This window comes from Heterodontus francisci, chromosome 32 (genome assembly GCF_036365525.1).
Source record: "Heterodontus francisci isolate sHetFra1 chromosome 32, sHetFra1.hap1, whole genome shotgun sequence".
NCBI classification, from domain to species: Eukaryota; Metazoa; Chordata; class Chondrichthyes; order Heterodontiformes; family Heterodontidae; genus Heterodontus; species Heterodontus francisci.
The window spans coordinates 13,693,726-13,709,704 of NC_090402.1; the positions used below are offsets into that span (position 1 = coordinate 13,693,726).

The following is a 15,979-nucleotide window of genomic DNA, read 5'->3' on the forward strand; positions in this document are numbered from 1 at the left end:
TTTCATCTTCAGTGCTAGCTTTTCTATACTGGTACCCTTGAGTGAAAAGATCAACTTAATGCTGAAATAAAAACAAAAAATGCTGGAAATACTCAGCAGGTCTGGCAGCATCTGTGGAGAGAGAAGCAGAGTTAACGTTTCAAGTCAGTGACCCTTCTTCAGAACTGGCTAGGGTTAGAAATGTAATAGGTTTTAAGCAAATAAAGCATGGGTGCAGCAAAAGATAACAAAAGGGAAGGTGTTGATAGGACAGAGGGTCACAGAGAATAACTGACAAAGGTCATGGAGCAAAGGCAAAGGGTGTGTTAATGGTGTGGTGAAAGACAAAGCGTTAGTGCAGAGAGGGTATTAAATGACAGAATAATGAACAACCCTGGCCAAAAGCACAAACATGAAAAAACACAGTGGGCAGGCACATGGTAAAAAAATTAATGATGAAACAAACTAAAATAAAATAAAAATTAAAAATAAAAAATAACAAAAAATAAAAAGGGGCCAGGACATGCTCTGAAATTATTGAACTCAATATTCAGTCCGGCAGGCTGTAGCGTGCCTAATCGGTAAATGAGATGCTGTTCCTCGAGCTTGAATTGATGCTCACTGGAACACTGCAGCAAGCCCAGGACAGAGATGTGGGCATGAGAGCAGGGGTGGGGGGGGGGGGGGGCGGGGGGGGTGGTGGGTGGGTGCGTTGAAATGGCAAGCAACCAGAAGCTCGGGGTCATGTTTTCGGACTGAGCGATGGTGCTCCGCAAAGGGGCTGTAAAGTTAGTTGGATATTCAGGGGGGCCTTGGTTTCACATTAGGGCGGCGCAGTGGTTAGCACCACAGCCTCACAGCTCCAGCGACCCGGGTTCAATTCTGGGTACTGCCTGTGCGGAGTTTACAAGTTCTCCCTGTGATCGCATGGGTTTTCGCCGGGTGCTCCGGTTTCCTCCCACAGCCAAAGACTTGCAGGTTGATAGGTAAATTGGCCATTGTAAAATTGCCTCTAGGATAGGTAGGTGGTAGGGCAATATAGGGAAGGTGGGGATGGGGTAGGAATATGGGATTAGCGTAGGATTAGTATAAATGGGTGGTTGATGGTCAGCACAGACTCGGTGGGCCGAAGGGCCTGTTTCAATGCTGTATCTCTAAATAAAATAAATAAATAAATAAAGCGGCCAACCAATCTGCGTTTGGTCTCCCTTTGTTATACCCATTGTCTTTGCTCCATGACCTGCTGGTCAGTTATTCTCTGTTACCCTCTGTCCTATCAACACCTTCCTTTTTGTTATCTTTTGCCCCACTCCCACTTTATTTGCTTCAAACCTATTACATTTCTAACCGTTACCAGTTTCGATGAAAGGTCACTGACCTTAAGTGTTAGCTCTGCTTCTCTCTCCTCAGATGATGCCAGAGCTGCTGAGTATTTCCCACATTGTTTGTTTTAATTTCAGATTTCCAGCATCTGCAGTATTTTGCTTTTATCAACTTAATGCTGGTTTTGTGCTGCCAACCCATGTACCAGAAAGTGGGTTGTGATGATCCAAGGGTCTTCAAGTAGGATTCTTAATCCTGCAGGCTGACATTAGACCAATCACTCTGGAGTGGACCTAACCTAGATCTCAGTGATGAAAGGACAGTTTGCTAATCCATTGCACCATCCAGTCTCCTTCTAGAACAACTGGGGGCAAGCAATAATTCAGATGAACACGAGTCTCTTTAAACATTACTGCACTAATCTGGCTTCATCTGTTCTGAGTAAAAAGGTTCAGCCACAACACGGGTAACCCATTGCCAATAATTCTGCTCTGCCTCTCCGTTAAGAATTGACACATATCTTGTATCTCAAGAAGGACAACTGATGTCTCAGTGATGGGCTGGCACCTTACCTGTTCTTGAGATGGTGATGCCCTCTTTCTGCCAGGTTATGCTGGGTCTTGGGGTGCCTGTTGACTCACAGGGTAGGGTAATACCTTTATTCACTACGACTTCCAAAGTGGCAGGTAGAGGCTTGATAACAGGAGGCTCTGGGTGGGCAGAAGATAACAGAGATTCTGCAGTTAAACTTATATTTATTATAACACCTTTCACAATCTCAGGATGTCCTTTTGAAGTGTAGTCACTGATGTGATATAGGAAACACATACAGCAGTCTCCCACTAATAGCACTATCTAATAGCTCTACCACAGAGAGCAGTTGAGGCCAAATCATTAAATATATTCTAGAAAGAGTTAGATATAGTTCTTAGGGCTAAAGGGATCAAGGGATATGGGGAGAAAGCGGGAACAGGGTACTAAATTTGGATGATCAGCTATGATCGTATTGAATGGCAGTGCAAGCTCAAAGGGCCGAATGGCCTACTCCTGCTCCTGTTTTTCTATGTTTCTATATTATAATGACTGGATAATCTTTTTTTTAAGTGTTGACTAGACTATTTGACTCTGGACTTGTCTATTCCAATGCTCTCCTGGTCAGGCTCCCATCTTCCACTTAAACTCACCAACCCTGCTGCCTGTATCCTAACTTACACCGGGTCCCACTCACCCATCACCCCTATCCTCGCTAACCTACAGTGGCTTCCAGTTGGGCAACACCTCAATTTTCAAATTCTCACTCTTGTTTTCTAACCAGCCCGACAGCCCTCCGAGATCTCCTCCAATTCCAGCCTCTAGGGCATCATGAGCAAAACTTGCTGGGAGGGGATGCTTCTGCCTTGGCTAACTCCTCCATTTCAAATGCCAAGTGACAGATACAGGGCCCAATAAACACGGATAACTTTTAAAAGTAATAATTTTAGAAATGTTCAGTGTTTCTCTGCTGAAGAGTAGATAGAATTTGGAATTCTCACTCCTGAGTGCTATTGAGCGCAGGGATGTGGAAGTCTGAGATGGGCGGTTGGCCAGGAGTAGAATTGGAATAGTCAAGTGTAGAGTCAACACTTAAAAATAGTCTAGTCAACACTTTTAAGAAAAACACATGATCTGGCTATTATCACCTTGATGTTAGTGGGAGTTTGTTATGCGCAAATTGGCTGTTGAAATTCTTATATCACAACAGTGACTACACTTCAATCTTCACCTCAACACAAGTCAATGTCATTTGGCGGAATGCCTCATCACCAGAACTTTCAAACAAGCACCAAGACGTAGCTTGGCTGGTGGTCAGAAGGGCCCTCCCCGTCAGATCCTTCATGCACACCCGAAGTCTCGCCCCCTCCGCACAGTGCCCCCGCGTTGGCTGTGGTGGGGAAGAGACGGTCGCCCACCTCCTCCTGGAATGTGCCTTTGCAAAGCAGGTGTGGAAAGAGATGCAGTGGTTTTTGTCAAGGTTCATCCCAAGCAGCTCTGTAACACAGGAGTCTGTGCTCTACGGGCTGTTCCCAGGGACGCACACCGAGACAAACATCAACTGCTGCTGGAGGACTATCAATTCGGTGAAAGACGCCCTTTGGTCTGCCCGAAACTTGCTGGTCTTCCAGCGCAAAGAGTTGTCCACCACCGAATGTTGCAGACTGGCACATTCCAAGGTCCAGGACTACGTGCTGAGGGACGCACTGAAGCTTGGGGCAGCCGCAGCAAAGGCTCAATGGGGAAAGACCACAGTGTAAGGTTCCCCCACCAAGCTGGACTGAGGGGCTGGATCCATGGGAAACCCCTCGAACTGTATCGTTAATATTCTCAATTGCTGTAAATGTAAAACTGTAATTGACATGACAATTGTGAAACGGAAGGGTTGGGAAGAAACTCATGACAGTATTGAAGCAAACTGATCTCCCTATCAATGTTTGTATTTTTTGGTGCTGTTTGGAAACTGTTTGGCAATGTAATTTTTACAGATGTTTATGAATAAAGTATATTTTGGAAATAAAAAAAAACAAGTCAATGGCTTCAGAAAAGGAATTGTAAGGGGAGAAAAACTGAGGGGAAAGAAGTTACAATGAGACTAGAGATCTGCTCCATTCCCACATACTTATATTATATACAGAAGGTTTAGTTAAATATGTTTATAAAGTCTAGACACCAAGCTCTGGAATTCCCTCCCTAAATCTCTCCGCCTCTCTCTCCTCCATTAAGTTGTTCCTTGAAACCTACCTCTTTGACCAAGCTTTTAGTCACTTGTTCTAATATCTCTTTGGGTGGCTCAATGCAAAATTTTGTCTGATAATGCTCCTGTGAAGCATCTCGGGATGTTTTACTATGTTAACAACAATGACTTGCTTTAATATAGCACCTTTAAGGTAGCAACGTGCCCCGAGGTACCTCACAAAAGGGACTGCACGTCACACAGGAACTGGGTTGAGCTAGGGTAGGCGACTGAAGGCCTGGGTGAGGGTTTCGAGAATGTTTTTGCAGGTGCGAAAAGATGTAGCAAAAACTGAGAAATTGAGGAGAATCTAAAAGCAGAAAACATACCAACAAAGGGAAACTGAGATACACTAGTAAGTACAACTTGGCAATTGAGGTGAACACATTTCTCCTTTAATCAGGGAACGATCATCTTTAAATGTGTCATCTGATAGAAACTTCTGTTAGAACAAAGAGTTTTTCAGCAGGGTGCAAAGAACATGTAAGAATGGAAATCTCTGTGTTCCTTTACCTTGCACTGAGAGTGTTACATGTCTATGTGCTGTCCCCACTACATTTCGAGCTGTACACATATAGTTGCCAGCATGGCTCAGAGTTGCCGTGGTGATTTCCAGGATTCCTGGCAGACACACAAAGATTAGAAACAGTTCCTGAGCACTGAGACATTTGAGCGAAAACCCGCGAGACAAAGCATTAGAACTCACAGAGGTGTGCAATTTTAATGACAGAGGAAAAACTCGTTGGGGAGATTTTCACCGGCCTACTGGTGGTTGAAGAACAGGCAACACCTTATCAAAACTATGAATGCCCAAAACCCAACTGACGCAATTTTCAGGAAAATGTGTGAGCCCTTTTCAGACTGTAAGCTTCCTGAACTATCTTTTCTTACATATGCAAATTGGGGTCCTATGCTGGTTGTAGGACCCCACTTGTAATTTCCAGGTACAAATGGGCGCTGAATGGCCTAACAACTGCCCTCAATGGGACCACTGGTAGCCCCTCAAGGAAAAGCACAAAACAATTTTGTAGGGAACTTTTGAGCGGCCAGGAGGAGAAGAAGTACTTTAGAAACTACTGTGGCTCACTACCAGATCTGTGCTTGACTCCCCGTGAGATCAGTTCCTGTAACTCCCTCTACCCCCACCCCCCCACAAGCCCAACGTGCTCAGTGTGTGAGTCAGCCAATTTCCCACACTCCTACAACCAGTGACCTGTAGCTAAGGGCCCATTTGGTGTCAAGAGCTCATCAGGCTATATTCAGATCAAGGTTAAATCAGAAAATGGCTTGAGCCTCCCAACGCTGGCATCAGGCTGAAATGAATAAAGCCATGTATTCCTCCTTCTCCAGTCTTTCTCCCCTCCCATCCTCACTGCAGGGTGCTGCTTCCTGACTGGGGTACTGTCCCATGAGGCACAGATGCCTTCTGGAATCTTGCCTAAGGGGCAGTTTGTATGTGGGAGCCATGACTGAACTGGCAGTGAGATGGGCAGACGAGGGGCGGTCACAACCAAGTCCGATCCTCATCCAAAGTCTACACTTGTCCACTTCCAGCATATGGGTCACTGGATAGTGATCTGGAGTAGGGAATCCTGGCTGATGTTCTGTTCTCTATCCTCCTTCTTCTACTTTTGTCTGATAGCAACAAAAACAAATCTAGATCAGGTATACAGGCCAAAGCCTCTGGTGTAAAGGTGTGGACATCTTGTATGCTGCCTGAAAATTTCATCTGACGGCAGTGTTGAATGATGTGCTCCAGGGTCTGATTGGAAGCTCTGGCCAAGGTCAGAATGGAGAAGGTGGGAGCATCTACCATGGCCAGTTTTGAGATGGTTACTGATTGTCCACTGTTTGCGAGAAAGGTTTGATCCGTCAGGTGGTGCTGTGGAGTCCTCTATGAGGAATCCATTTGGTATGTCGCAGTTCTTCCAAGCAGATGCCATCGTGGCCATCTAGGTACCCAAAATGCCCACTGAGGCCTATGGCAGAGCAGCCACCTGTTACTGCCATGACTGTCACTGGCTAATGCGGCACAGACCAAGGTTCCAACGTGGCTTGAATATTTTTCTGGTTGTCAGTTTATTGGGCCATGAATGAATTTGAGACAGATCTCACAGGGAGAAAATATTAAACCACTCTCCAAAAGGCAAAGGCAAACCAGAATAATCATTCAGTAATTCATGCTAAAATATACATAAAAATGCATTTATCTTGAAAAGTCATTCTTCTACAAACCTGGCAGTATTTTATACCCTGGTCTTCGGTTCCCCAGTCGAGCTCCGTCCTTCATCCAGCTCACTGCAGGCTCTGGGATTCCAGTCGCATGACACGTCAGCACCACCGAGGACATTTTAGTGACAGTAACAGCTGGAGAGTCATCAGCAATCGATGGTGGAACTGGGATGCAAACGCACAACAATGTTTAAAACAAGAGGCGTTCAGCTTTAAAAGAAAGACTGGCATTTATACAGTGTTTTTCACGACCACTGGACAGCCCAAAGCGCTTCCCAGCCAATGAAGTGCTGTTGAAGTGTCGTCATTATTGTAATGTAGGAAATGTGACAGCCAATTTGTGCACAGCAAGCTCCCACAAACAGCAATGTGATAACGATCAAATAATCGTTTTTTTGTGATTTTGATTCAGGGATATATTTTTGGCCAGGACACCAGGGATAACTCACCTGCTCTTCTTCGAATAGTGCCATGGGATCTTTTTACACCCACCTGAGGGGGCAGACGGGGTCTCAGTTTAACATCTGAGAGATCTAGGAGATCCAACAGTGCAGCACTCCCTCGGTACTGCACTGGACTGGCAGCCTGGAATTTTGTGCTCAAGTCCAGGAGCGGGTCTTAGGGAGGAGTGTTGGATTAACTGTTGGTCATCTTCCTTCCTTCTCTGGGTCACAGCGACATGTTTCAAGTAAGCACGAGACACTTGTTGATGGAGTATACAGGACAGACATTATTCATATACAGCATAGGTGATCAACCTAACTGTACATAGCGAGTGGCTTTTCAGTTTCTCTATCTTTTGAGCCCTCTAACTAACTGTTGAAAACCATGTTCCTTTATACATGTTAATTTGCCTCCATCAAAGGTACAAGACACAAGTTATGCTGAACCTTTATAAAGCTCTGGTTAGGCCCCAACTAGAGTATTGCGAATAGTTCTGGTCACCACACTTCAGGAAGGATGTGAGGGTCCTTGAGAAGGTGCAGAGGAGATTTACCAGAATGGCTCTAGGGATGGAGGATTTTAGTTACAAGGTTAGGTTGGAAAAGTTGGGTTTGTTCGCCTTAGAACAAAAGAGACTGAGGGGAGATTTAATAGAAGTGTACAAGATTACAAAATGCTTATATAAGTTAGACAAAGAAAAACTGTTCCCATTAACAAATGGTACAAGGACTAGGGGACACAGATTGAAAGTTTTGGGCAAGAGATGGAGGGGAAATATGAGGAAGAACTATTTTATACAGTGGATGGTAATGATCTGGAACTCACTGCCCACATGGGTGGTGAAAGTGAAGACAATCAATGACTTCAAGAGGAATAGACTTGCAGAGCTACAGGGATTGAGCCCAGTAGTGGGACTGACTGCATAGCTCTGTGGAGAACTTGCATGGGCTCGATGGGCTGTAAATGACTCTGTGACTCTAAGTTAGACCTCATGATATACCTGTTCCTGAATCCCTTTGTAAACAATCTATTTACATCGTCTAAACTGTTTACTTCAAAGATGTTTTCCTCAAACAAGACTTCCTGACGTTTCTTTTCTTGAATCCTGTGAAAAGTAGTTTTATTAACAGCTTATGTTCCCAAATATTATTATAGTTAATAGACCTCTCTGCCTATATTTACTACAATGGCTGCTAAACGTAACAATTATGGTCGATGTTGTCCTAGCCATTTATTTCCTCGCAAAGGCATTTCTGGTAGATAATATTCAGATATTTGGAACAGACAATAAGTCATACTTCCTTCTGTGGCACCCATATTTATATTAGAAAGCCTTTTGCTGCAAGATAGAAGGAAGGTTCGACTTATTAACTCTTAATTCTCCAAGATATCCAAAAAGAATAAGGTCAAGAATCTGGAGGATGAACTCAATACTGAGGTAACAGAACTGTAACTTACATATTTTTCTATAACCTACCTACTAATATACTTTGTAAATAGAAACTCTTGAGATTCCCTCTTTGTTATGGCTATTTCTTGTTGTATAGTAAAGATCATGGTTAAAGTGTGATGCCTCAGGTAAAACTGGGTTCTATTAATTTTAACATTGCACTGTACTGCCTACCATTCAGTCTTCCCACCACTGTTGGCACTGTGGTTAGTGTCACCCATGCCCAACCACCATTTTATTTGTCACCCATTTTTCATGGCTGCATATAGTGACACCGCTGATCCTGGGCAGAATAGAGATGATTGGGTAATTTCCCCCACCACTTGCGCCTGGAGATCTCACTGCTATAAGTAACTTGGATTGATTTTATGCACATAATTTGTATTATGCAACTATCCTCCACTCACTACATTTTGCTGGAGAAATCATCCTGCTTTTATGGGGAGAGGTTGCTATAATTTCAGTCATGAGTTTCGTTTCCTCTAATTTGTAGAGACTTTTTAAATAGACTCTGTAGACTGCTGTAGTGCTCTATTTAAGTAGACGCTAGACGGTTTGCTGTAGTGTGCTGTTTAAATGAGACTCTGTTTGCTGAGTAAATAGACTCTGCTGTAAAATTGACTGTTTGTGGCAAGTCCTGCTGTAAATTCCGCCCCGCCTCCAATTCATTAGCAGACACAGTGGTGTCAATTGTCACTCTTCATTTTCACAGACAAGTTTTTGTTTCATTTATCTCGCTTTTTAATTCAATTTCTACTTTATTTCTCCAATCTCCATAGTCTCTCCCACCCTTGCTCACCATGCTGCCTCCTCTTGTTCTTGCTCCAGCTCCAGGATCAGCCTTTCTTCTTCTACTGAAGCTTCCCATTACTCCCTAGCTGCTGCCAGCCCCACTCCCCACTCTTAAAAATATCTCCCTAGCTTCTCCCACTCGCCTCTCTGTAAGTTCAACACCCCAACACCCACCTCAAGATCTCCGTCCCTGCTTTGAAAATACACAGCCCACCTAGAGTTGCCAACCCTCCAGGATTGTCCTGGAATCTCCTGGAATTAAAGATTAATCTCCTGGGCACTGCTAAGAGAAACTTGTAGAAAATGATAGGGACGTTTAAAAAGTATTTGTGTGTTTTTCTCCATTTTCTTTGAACGTTTTCCTTTATTAGTTATAAGGAAAGAAAGACTTGCATTTATGTAGCTCTTTTCGTGACCAGCGGACATCTCAAAGTCAATAGCCAAGGAAATACTTTTGAAGTGCAGTCACCGTTGTAATGTAGAAAACACAGATAATCTGTTTTTGTGATGTTGATTGAGGGATAGATATTGACCAGGACACTGGGGCGAACTTCCCTGCTCTTCTTTGAAATAATGCCATGGGATCTTTTACATCCACCCAAACAGGCAGAGGGTTTAGTATCTCATCCAAAAGACAGCACTCCCTCAGTGCAGAACAAGAGGAGGGCCAGGAGCATGGTGAGCAAGGTTGGGAGAGACTATGGAGACTGGGGAAATACAAGTAGAAATTGAAATAAAAAGCGATAAAAGTAAAACAAAAACTTGTCTGTGAAAATGAAGAGTGGCTTTTGACACCATTGTGTTGGCCAATGAGTTGGAGGTGGGATGGAATTTATGGCAGAACTTACAGCAAACAGTCCATTTTACAGTAAACAGAGTCTATTTACTCAGCAAATAGTATAGTGTCTACTTAAACAGCGCACTACAGCAAACAGTTTACAGAGTCTACTTAAATAGAGCACAACAGGAGTGTCAGCCTTGAGTTTTGTGTTGAAGCTCTAGAGTGGGACTCAAATCCAGAATCTTGTGACTCAGAGGCAAGCGTGTTACCAACTGAGCCACAACTGACTTTCTTTCTTTGCCGGTAGTTATTAAAATATTGGAAATGGGGAGAAACAGCTATTTGACTGGGTGGGACAATTGGAGGTGAAAGGTCATGTGATGAAACCTCCAGGAATATATCCAACCTGAGCTGGTAACTCTCAGTCCACCTTGCTGCCTCTGGCCCCGATTTTTCATCCCTAAGATGCTGCCTTATTTTGAGTCTTCATGGGCCACTTGTACGTTCCCACCTGCCTCTGGCTCTGCTTCTTCTGTCCTAATCGCCATGACCCTCCTATTTCTTTTCTTCTTTGGCTTTCTCTGGACATTTAGAACACATGCATCACCAGCAGAGAAGACAGGTCCATGCCACAAGTCCACTTTTTCCGGCTACCACTTCACAGAAACCAGGAGAGATGTGCAGAAGACATTGGGCAAAATGCAAGAAGAAACACACGAGTGGACATATACACGAGAGGCCAGAGGCAGAGCAGAAATGCAGGATGTCGACAGATCTGGTCAAGACATCAGGGGAAAGACAAATAACTGCAAAAAAATCAGACGGGAAGAAATGTCAGTGTGCAGAGATAGAGGAGAGAGACAGATCATCTCAGTGAAAGATACATGCCAAGAAAAGAGACAGACATGTGAATAAAACAGGGAGAGAGCGAGAGACAGAAAACATAACAAATAGACATATTACAGACATGCAGACACAAAGAAATCTATATGACAGTCCTTCTGATTTATCATGAACAATGTCACCAAAGTTTCAATCATTCAGAAAGAGATAATGTTATGCATTTTGAGTATTGCTGAAAAAAGAGACATGCTGTCAAAATTTTTTGTCCTGCACTCATCAGGACAGACACAAGAATGCCAAATTTCAATGGGAGCAACAACATATACTGGATGTGAAAAGGGTGCTGATTGGTTGGCAAGTCAACTCTTACTGGTCGAGGCATTGCCATGGAGAATGCACCAGGGAAATACTGTCCTCCACGCTTTTGTTTAATTCAAAAAATGTATTTTATGGAATTACGTAGAAATTGTAACATGGAAACCAGACTTGTGGCCTAACTGTGTTGGTGCTTGTCCTTCCTACGAGCCCTAATCCCACATATAAGATCCTGAGGGGTCTTGACAGGGTGGATGTGGAAAGGATGCGTCCCCTTGTGGGAGAATCTAGAACTAGGAGTCAATGTTTAAAAATAAGGGGTCGCCCTTTTAAGACAGAGATGTGGAGAAATATTTTCTATCAGAGGGTCATGAGTCTTTGAATATTTTTAAGACAGAGGTAGATAGATTCTTGATAAGCAAGGGGGTGGAAGGTTATCGGGGGGTAGGTGGAAATGTGGAGTAATCAGTTCAGCCATTAACTTATTGAATGGCAGAGCAGGCTTGAAGGGCTGAGCTCCTAATTTGTATGTTCGTGCCTACCTTATTCCCCAAATGCCTTCCGTCCCTTTTCCTTCACCCACCCCCCTGACCTATTCTTAATACTGCACCATCAGCTACCAGGGAACCTCACTGTTGCTCGCCAGACAAATAGCACTTGTGTTAAGAAAGCCTCACCGTGGACAGTCAACTGGATGAGCCTGCGGGAATCTCCTGCCTCATTAGACGCCATGCACTCATACAGCGCCGTATCTTGAGTGGTGACAGAAATGATCACCAGCGACCCCAGCGGCAACAACCTGAAGGAAGACAATGATCACAGGAACACGTGTGACCAGTTGGTAATATTAGAATTAAACAACATGAGGAAGGATGGTCCTGGACACCTCCAGATTCTGAAGCATCAGAGGGCCTGAGTGGTTCAAAACCCAAAAGGTCTAACAACTAAAGAAATAATCTACCTAAGCCTCTCAAAAATCACGTGTAAATCCACAAGTTACTTCTCTCTGCAATCAGCAGTTCTATTTCTCTAACCCTCCCTGTTGTGCAGTGAGGGGTGAATTGGGAAACACCAGTCCAGGGGACAGTGGGACAAATTGGCTTTCTGTCCTGTAATATCGACAAGATCGAATGTTTGCTGCCACCTTTCATTTTTTTGCGTAAACTCTTCCAAATTTAGCTCCGATAAAAGGAAGAAAATATTAGTTCACACACAGCCTACTGTGTCATCAAATAAATATGTGAAAAATATTGTACTTTGTACAGGTTTTTTAAGAGATGAGTTTTGGATAGGGTTACGTTTCCCCTTACTCTGTGCCAGCAGTGCACCTCAGCAACTCCCGTCACAACAATGTCACAGAATTACACAGAATATACAACACAAAAACAGGCCATTTGGTCCAACTAGTCTGTGCTGGTGTTTATACTCCACATGAGTCTTCCCACCACTCCATTTGACTCAGTTGAGCCATTCAACATACCTTTCTATTTCCTTTTCTCTCATGTACTTGTCTACTTTCCTTTTGAAAGCATCTAAGCTACTTGCCTCAACCTCTTCCTGTGGTACAGCGTTCCACATTCTAATCACATGAGGGGCTGATTGGATAGCTCTTCAAAGATCCAGCACAGACATGACAGGCTGTATGACCTCCTTCTGTGTTGTAGGATTCTGCGTCCATTACCAAATCCATTTCCCCAACGTGTGGCTTCCCTGATTGAGATGACCAATATAATGTTCATTTTTGTCAAATTATGTTGGCTTCACGCTGTGCGCCTTTCTCACAACTGAGTTTGATTCTTCCAAGCCCCTACCCAACCCATTTCGTGTATGACATAACGGCCAGCAAACAAAAGAGATTTTTATCTCCTCAATCTGGGCCAGGTTCAATCCAAGCCCCCAGAATGAAAGGTTGATGCAACTGAATCACCCATTCCTCAAACCAAAGATTCTACTGATTATTAACTCAGGCCTTCAAACAAATACATTTTTCCATTCAGTACCTCAATGTTACCTGTACATGTTCTGTTGCAGGTTAAAGTTCAGAGGTTTACCATTTTTCTTCCAGGTCACCTCGGGTTTAGGGGATCCCGAAACCTCACAGCTCAACTCTGTTTGAACATTTGCCATGGCTGTGATGTTAGTTGGAGCAGGACGTATGGTGGGAGCATCTAGCAGGAAGAAGGAAAATTCATCAGAAAGGGACAGATGTGGGATGAAGTCTTTATTTAAAAGTGTTTCTTTCATTGGGAAACTGAGGGGAGTATACAGGGTCAGAGTATACAAGACCACGGTTGAAAAGTTTAAAAAGTAAGCTGAGGTAAATCTGGAAGTATTGACTAAATGACACTAAACTGGGTTATAAACACATGAAGCTTGGAGGAAGTTGGAAAGACAAAAGTAGAAAAAGAGTTGCACAGTTCTAAAGGCCCTGAGAAAGATAAAGCTGAGATTGGAGACAGTGGAGAGAGAAGGATCAATTAAGAACACTGGACTTTGTAAATTGATTATGTTTTAAAAATTGTGATTTCTAAAAGTTTAAGATGGTGTCCAGATGGTCAGATGACCTCACATCCTGTCTGCTAAAGGACAAGACATTTTAAAGACATTTTTTGAAAAATAAGAGACTGCAGGGGTAACACCTAAGGAACAATGGATTTTACCCTCCTGGGCTTTCACCTCATAAAACAAGGAAACAGTGATTCTGAAGATGTACCAAGCAGCTGTTAACACCTGGGAACAATGGAAGGCCCAGGTGGCTCTGTGAAACCACACTTCTGGACTTTGTATATTGGAAACAAGATAATAAGCTATTGACTATTGAGTCCAAATAAGAGAGGAAACCAGCGCTTGCACCCTCAAGGCAGGCTGTAAGGAAGGCAACAGAGTTGCAGCCTTGAGAGAGAGAGAGAGAGAGAGAGAGAGAGAGGAGACACCTTCTCTTGGAAGCCAGATAGAGCAAAAGGCTGTGAAGACTGGAACCAGTTTTGAAAGCTGAAGCTTGCAGAGAAGCAGAGGACCAGCAGGATCACTTATTCATGGACGTCCAGGTTGGAAGTGCTCAGAGAAGTGAGTGAAGAGGATATTGATTTTTGAAAAGGTCTGGGAGATCCAACCGATTGCTACTGGAAGGAGTTTGGGACTTTTAACCACAAAGGATTTCAAAAAGGACTGTATAATGTATAAGTGTGGTGTGAGGTTTTCAAGTATTTTAATAAGTAAACACCTTTTTTTTTGTAATTTGGGGCATTAGCTACTTACAAAGTACTATTTAATTAATGGGGATTTCTTTTAGTTTAGTTGTTATAATACAAGTCTTAAAACGTGAAATCTTGTCATGTAATTCTTTAAATTCGTCTGGCAGTTCATATCATGTATTTTTCACACGATCAATTTCACTGAGGTCGTAACATCAGCTATTGGACAAACCTTTCTGTGTACTTGGTAGAAGCAAACAATTCACATCAAAAGTATCAATGCATAATGAAAATATTTCTCTTTGCTCTACACAATACTCTCACCTAGTCCTAACCTGCTATATGGTAATGATCTTCTTTTCCTTCATTGAAACAAATTCACTCTCCCACCCAGTCACTTGTGTTAATATACCAGAAAGCCAGTTGGTGAAGGATAGAATTGGAGCCAATCTTTACACGCTTTTATAAGCATTTATTTACAGAGTTACACATTACAAGCAAGTACCTCATAACCCAACATCCACAGTTTCAATCTGTGTCTATTTATAGGGGATCCCCAAATTATGTGTCCCCCACCTACATACAAGTAAGCACAATTAATATACAATTAACAACTTGGGTGTCTCTTTCTTTCCCTTACCAGCTGTGGGACTCCTCTCTTCTTAGTTCTCATCTTTCCTATTGATTTGGAGCTCCGTCAACACACACAGTACTCTTATAGCATCAGACCTGAGGAAGAAGCTGGTTCCCTCAAAAGGTACCTCGCAGCATTCCTGTAAAGTCAACATACCTAAGACTTGTAGTTCAATCCTATGATGATCTGTGCCAACTGCGTTTGATGCTGTGCAAAGATAGTGGCCGGCGTCCAAAACCCGGACTGAGTGAATCCGGAGGGATCCCTCGGAGAGAAAATTGAACCTGCAAGGAAATCAACAATTCCCAATCAGCGGACAAGGAAGAGACATAACCAAGATAAATATCAGCTCAAAAGCCTTTAAAATAAAACACTTCAATTGGTGAAGTATGCGTGCCCAATGCAAACAATTCTCCTTTATGTATCCAGGAATTACTGCTCAATCCTTGGGATATTCCGAGTGAGATACTGTCAACCAGTGCAGCCGTGAGAGCTCTACAATTTACCTCAGCGTTCCTCAATTAGAGAGTGGGAAAATATGGCAAGAGTTCCCATTCCTGATTACTTTGAAGCGGGTTCCAATCAAATGTGTGCATTAATGGGGATGAAAAGTGTGCGTTGGTGAATAAAGACAGGATTGAGCTCGACTGTGATGCCCTCCCTCCCAAGCTGAACAACCTGCCGACACTCCCCATCCTGGCTCACATATAGAGCATGCTGACTTGGGTGAGGTACAGGAGGGTACTTGGCATCCAACACTGTGGAATCTTACCCTAGCAAGAGTCAAACACCTCAGAAGGAGAAGGGAGAAAATTGGCAAAAAAAAAATTCTGACTGGGGATCACAAGTAAATGGATTAAAATTGAATATAGATACAGCCAGGATCTTGGGAATCAAGGGACTGGATCATCTCACATTGTTATAGTTGGTGTGGATCACTATGGCTATAAGGAGGAGGTGTAGTCTTGAGCAAGAGCAGATTATGTCCCTTCTCCCAGTGAGTTACTGAGTATTCTCCCACTATCTGCCTATACCTGGGGTTGTCTGCAGTCAGCAAATCACCATCCTTTCTCCAAGTGACTGTTGGTTTCGGGATACCATGGACCTCACATTCCAAGAAAGCAACCTGGTCAATGAAGACTGAGAGTGACGGGGAGCTGGCTCTGATTGTCGGAGTAACTGAAACGCACATAAAAACACCAAGTCAATCAGTCCGGGCATAACT

At 43.4% G+C, this 15,979-nt stretch overlaps 1 protein-coding gene across 1 annotated transcript in view; it reads right to left on the minus strand.

Moving 5' to 3' along the window:
- Positions 1 to 15,979, minus strand: part of LOC137347460 (hemicentin-1-like) — a 331,927-nt gene that overhangs the window by 56,126 nt on the left and 259,822 nt on the right. The window contains exons 73-79 of the mRNA XM_068011904.1: positions 15,789 to 15,933; positions 14,911 to 15,038; positions 12,938 to 13,094; positions 11,604 to 11,725; positions 6,305 to 6,466; positions 4,583 to 4,690; positions 1,875 to 2,012 (exon numbers count right to left, since the gene is read on the minus strand). Of these exons, the coding sequence (XP_067868005.1) occupies positions 1,875 to 2,012; positions 4,583 to 4,690; positions 6,305 to 6,466; positions 11,604 to 11,725; positions 12,938 to 13,094; positions 14,911 to 15,038; positions 15,789 to 15,933 (960 nt within the window). The remainder of the gene's footprint in view (positions 1 to 1,874; positions 2,013 to 4,582; positions 4,691 to 6,304; positions 6,467 to 11,603; positions 11,726 to 12,937; positions 13,095 to 14,910; positions 15,039 to 15,788; positions 15,934 to 15,979) is intronic.